General features: G+C 39.1%; 1 protein-coding gene across 2 annotated transcripts; it reads left to right on the forward strand.

The window, feature by feature from the left end:
- Positions 1-201: 201 nt before the first annotated feature.
- phs (Pterin-4-alpha-carbinolamine dehydratase) lies at positions 202-3,186 on the forward strand. 2 transcript variants are annotated; one of them, NM_001146554.1, is given in 4 exon segments: positions 202-262; positions 1,727-1,858; positions 2,169-2,249; positions 2,478-3,185. In NM_001146554.1, coding segments are annotated over 4 exon segments (309 nt in total). In that variant the 5' UTR covers positions 202-259; the 3' UTR covers positions 2,571-3,185.
- The last annotated feature ends 2,865 nt before the right edge of the window (positions 3,187-6,051 follow it).

Below are 6,051 nucleotides of genomic sequence, written 5' to 3' on the forward strand. Positions count from 1 at the left end.
CAATTTTCCCTCATAAAGACTGGCTAGCGAAATGACGTCGTGACGGGCAACGGCAGAGGATTTATGATGATTGCCATGCTGAAGACAAGCTGGGCAGTATAACCAGAAGAGGGCATTTCTCTTCAGGCTTCTGCATGGACAGCTAAAACAGGACCCCCGCTTGCATTCCAGCTGCTAGCTACCATAGCAGATTGACTCACTGCAAGTGAAACGAGCAGAAGCCGAGTCCTCTGTCTCTCTGAGAACAGCCAAAAAAACCATGGTGAGTGAATTGCATCAACGTTATCCGAGGGCGCTGCTTATAGCCAAGTGCCAACTGTATTCTGGCTGACACACTGTATTGTTATGTTGCTGTGTTGTCTTCAATAGATACTGAAGATGAAGCAATATGAGGTTTTTACTGTTGATTTGATCGTGCCAAATAGAATATTTGACGAACAGAATACTAACTCAATATTATAACATGGTGGCACCTAAAGTGTATACATTGTTTTGCAATAAAACATTATTGTCCTGACACAGTCTCTATGCAGCCAATCATTGAATGAGGTTGAAGCCTCAGGTTATTGTATGCCTGTGCTCAATGTGCTGTCCCCAAAATCTGTCAGCGTTTCTCAGAACAGATGAGCCTGTTGCTAAGATACCTGTTGACTTCGTTCCACTTTATCAGCAGTATCGACTACTTCATTGTGACATATGTTTGCTTTGTGTCCATGTTGGCTCAACATGTGTCCATGTTGGTTCATTTGGGGGCATTGACAAATCCTCTAAAAATACCCCCCTTCATTCATTCAGTTGCATGCCTTTTAATCTATAACAGAAATTAGTTGAAGATGAGTGATTTGCTTATTATTGCACTCCATAGCCTGTGCCTTTTCCGTTCACAACTGCAGCTGACATAAGCCTCCTTTTTGACTTACCTTTCAGAATTGACTGAGTTTAAAGCGCATGTGATACCACATCATGTGTAAAGCGCTGTGGAATTCCCATAGACTTAGACATTGCATCATTATATCTGTCCCATTATGGTGTCTGAGAGCATGGGCAGTGCCTTTGATGCTATCTCAATTTTGAAGTAGCCCATTTTCTTCTACTACTTCTATGAGTTGGCAAACAAACTGAAAGCGTGCACACTGCCAGCTAGAGTGTGTTGTTTGAACAGGTATAAAGACAAGGTTGGTGATTTACTGCCATCTGCAGTTATGGAATGTTTCATCACAAGTATAATTCATTGGCTGATCCCTCCTGGTGACCTGGATGGAATTGTGTGATCCTTCCTTATCCCATAGGAAGTCCCACCCAGTTGACTACATCAAAATGGTGAAAGTCCTCGACCCATGCTAAAATGGACTTTTGGGCACATGAGTCCTCTATCTCTATGGGAAATCTATTGAAGCGATATGGAGAAAGCAATGAAGCCTCCCCCATTTTGAAAACCAGGGTGTTTGCAGTTAGGGTGAACGGTTCAGAATGTTGCAGAAATAAATTGTATTAATAAAGCTGACACAATTCCCAATTCTACATAACAGGTAATTGTACATGTCTTGTTCTACAAAACACATTTTCTATCTGAACGTTCTGTAACATTGCACCCTTTTGAACAGGCCTCAGGAATGCTATGCTAACACTCTATTGATTCCAGATGGTCTTCTTTGTAACCAATCACAGTTTACATTTGTGCAACTGCCCCCTTTACATTGGAATCCGGTTTGCTTTGCTCTTCCAGGCCAGTAAAATCCAGGGTTTGAGTGCGGAGGAGAGGGACCACTTACTCCCCCTGCTACGGAACGCCCAATGGGTGGAGGTTGTGGGAAGGGACGCCATCTACAAAGAATTCATCTTCAAAGACTTTAACCAGGTCAGAAAGGCTTGGACAATATACTCAAACTAGGGCTCAAGGCCCATATAAAGTGTCTGTTTATCTAACATCGGGTCCTCTCTGTCCATGCTATCTTATTCATGATGTTCTAAAAGTCCAAACTGATCCTAGATCAGCACTCCTACTCTGAGATACTTTTTGAATACAGGCACAGATTATTTTCTGACAATGTGACATCACGTGACCAAACAAAATAAGAAACTTGCTAATAAATGGCTGTGGGCTATACAATGCATATTACTTGACTGACAATAAGGATTTGGAATTATAATCTGCTACTTTATCACAGGCCTTTGGCTTCATGTCCAGGGTGGCACTACAAGCTGAGAAGATGGACCATCACCCTGAGTGGTTTAACGTGTACAACAAGGTATTTCAATAAGCCCCTGCCCAAGGCCCACTGCCTGGGGTAAAATAGATATAGACAAACCTGTTAGCATCACTAGTTGTAAAAGGTATGTTGTGACTTGACTTTTTATTTAGTTGTTCCTCTGTATGTCTCATTCTCACCCATTCCTGTCATTCTGGTTTCCATTTACCATGTCTTTCCTGCGGTCTCTCATCCTTATCCTCACTCCATCTTCTCCTTTTCCTCCAGGTCCAAATCACACTCAGCACACATGACTGTGGGGGCCTCTCTCAGAGAGACATCACTTTGGCTACCTTCGTTGACCAAGCATCGGTCCTCTAAACAATTCGTGTCCTGCTGCCATTTCAGTTTGTCATTTCAATTAGACATTTAGTAGACGCTCTTATCCAGAGCGACTTACAGTAGTGAATGCATACATTTCATTATTATTTTTTTTATTCGTACTGGCGGAACCCAGAGCAGAGCCTGCCTATTCATCGCTCTCCATACGTTCATTCAGATGACTAACCTTTAACAGGAAATTATCAAACAGGAAATTGCATCACAGAATCCCAATTAATATTTAATGTTTACAGGTCACTTAATTCCCAAACATTTTGCTGGTGTGGTGTTTATTGCTAAACTGATGAAGCCAAATATACCTTTAAAAAATTGCTTTGGTGGAAAGTGGATTTATTAGCAACCAGTGATTAGCTAGTAAAAATACCATATACTGTATATCAAACATTCCTCTGTCTCCAGCTGAGCGGAATCAGGTAATGTAAAATCAAGTGTCTAATGTACATATTACTCTAGCTCGGACTCTCAACCTTTGAAATCTATTCGCTCATTCCAACATATTTGCTATATAAAACACTGATTTGTCTGTCTAGTCTGTGTCTGAAACGGTTGTCCTCTGTAATGTTTTGTAAGTGACAAATAGTTGTTTGAATAACCAGTAAGTGTCTGTTTATTCATTTGTCCAAAGTGTAGCCTGCAGACAAATGGGGGTCAGCCTCAATATTTCACCCCTCCTAGAAATCATATTATAAACAAGGTTATCACATTGAATGAATTTCTCTAAAAACAACAAATGGAACAGCTGTTGTAGGTTTATTGAAAATGTTATGGTGCTCAGCTTCCTGTGTGCTGAAAGTATTTTGGAATCAATTGTTGCGCTGAAAGGAGTGTAACCATGGCCAACAAATTCTTTACAAAGGGTTTTTCTCTGGAATAATGAAGGGTAGCAAGAAACTACACAATAGTACAAATAGCTACAAATTCATGCCACTATTTTTGGATTTTCAAAAACATTTAATGATATTAAAATGTACATGTACAGTATAAATTAACTGGACCTCACTGAACTTGATGTTGCAAAGCCAAATCCCTAAGGCTGATCGATACATAAATACAATCTACATTGAGATTCTGTACATTGGCATTACCCAACAGCCCTCATTAATCTGGCTTCTGAAGGCATACAGGTGAATGTGATTTATTGCTGTGAAGATTATGCCCTTAGACAACAGAAGGCATGAGCTTTACCCTACCTCCTTGAGGGCAAGGCGCTTCGTTAAGATTTACACTGTACGTTTGTACATTTTACAGATTCTTACTGTACAATTTAGACTATGGTGAGGTAAGCAGCAATTTCTCAGGTACTAACACAATGTACATTAAATTACCTTTATGTTTCTATTGCAATTGAATATCATCCTGGCTATTAAAATGTCAACATATTAGTGGTTATTTCCACATTGATTGCTCCACCTAAAAAATAGAAACTACCCATGGTTAGATCTTTGACAATTTTGTTCAGTGGTACTGTATATTTTCAGGTAATCCAGCCTTTGTTCTCAACTCGTCTGAGGGCCACCCCGTCTATTGGTTTTCATAGTTGCTATATAAATCAAGCATTGATTTTGAGCTAGAAAACCAATCAAAGAACAAACTAGACACCGCAGCCTTCGAGGACCATGATTGACCCACAAATTAGTATTTACCCAAAACCACAATCGTTGTAGATAAATCACAGTGATTAATAAGAATAAAACAGTGGTCGCACAGACAATGCTTAAGAATTATACAACAGGACTGGGCTAAAAGGCAATGGTATGATTTAAAAGCCATCGCATCATCATAACACTGATATCAGATTATTTCCCTTCTTATGACTCCAGAAGGTAAAACCAACGACACAAACCACGTTTCTATCCCCAGTTTTGTGAGTAAAGTAAAAGTATAAAAAAACTAAGTTTCGGTACAATTTTATAAATACGACAGATCATTTGTTCGTTCGGCATGTTGTGATATTTTTGTGTCTGTAAAATGTATGACGAGAGAAACGGCGGTGGAAACGCCTTTATGCGCCAAGTAGAAATATAATAACCATCACATCGAAGTAACTTGGAGTCACGCGATGATAGTGTGTGGTCCTCCCACTACGACTTGGAAAACCATCCCGTTTATTCAATTACAGATTAAATAAATGGTGATGAACATCACAGCGTGGTGAAAGTGCACGGTGATCTTGATGCTCCTTTCCATTAAAATGTCGATGGTCATAGTCTGGTAACATGATAATCGATGCTTGACAAATAAAACATTTCATGCATAATATCGTCATGTAGACTAGGCTACCCGCACTTGATCTGTGAGCTGTTGGCTATAGCGCAAGTGCCAAGACCAGAGCCGGCACATTTTCTAATTAACGCAACAGTTTGTGACAAAACTAATCAGTAGAGTTGAAAATTGCGATGGAAACATATTGAACTTTAGATTTAAAAAAATAAAAAAATTCGGTCAAACTTCAGCGAAGAATAGAATGTTTTGTGCTCTACGTCATCACGCAATGATTTTTATCCGCGACAGGTCTGTTCGGTGGAAACAGCACTGGTGGGAAAGTGGGAATGCAGTATTTTCTTTAATTTAAAAAATATTCGCATGGAAATCTGTCAATTGGATAGAAACCTAGCTTTTTAAGAACACTGTGGTTTATCAAATGCCACATATGAAAAACTGAGGCAGGCTTTTCCGGTATTCTTTAGACCTATAATGACTGTGAACAAGCAACACAATTGCATTGAACAGAAACTGAGGTAGATAAAATGAGAAGCCAAATCAATTAATTAGCTACAAGAACACATAACTTAACTGAGATGGAGACTTTACAACTTAAAGATATTATTTCAGTATGTATTCTGTCCTTTGAGGTCAATTAAGGTCTAAACCATTGTCTCAAAGAACACAGGGGGTAATGAATTTATGTTGTCAAATCAGAGGATTGCAGTCTCAGATTCTTAACATAGTGGCAGTGTACAGTATACTAGGTAATGTGTTACAGCAGCCAGGATTTCTTGCAGTCTAAATTATTACTGAAGGATGCAATTAGTCACAAACTGACCACAATTAGGAATACATGAATATATACAATATAGTACAAGAGCCTAGGAAGGTAATGTTAAATTCAAAATGGGCTCAAGTCTTAAATGATTCAAGTATGTTGTCCTTACAAATACATGCAGAGAACATTGCTCCTTCCTGTTCATTGGGTAATTATTTCTTTCACTAGGACATTAGTGCTTTTAAGTTAAAACAGAGACTGACCAACGCTGTTGTACCTGGAACATTGAGTATTAAAGATGTCCTCTGGCGATTGTTTAAAAAAAACAAAATTTTACTGTTAAAGCGATATCCCCATGTACACACACTAAAGGGTAAAAAAAAAAGTGTCATCAGCCTCTCCCTTGCTTGAGGAATAGTAGAGAAGCAATAGAGAAAAATAGGAAAGCCCACCTTTAGCTATGTCATGATTTACCTG

Source organism: Salmo salar, chromosome 01, assembly GCF_965601325.2.
Source record: "Salmo salar chromosome 01, fSalSal1, whole genome shotgun sequence".
Classification (NCBI taxonomy): Eukaryota; Metazoa; Chordata; class Actinopteri; order Salmoniformes; family Salmonidae; genus Salmo; species Salmo salar.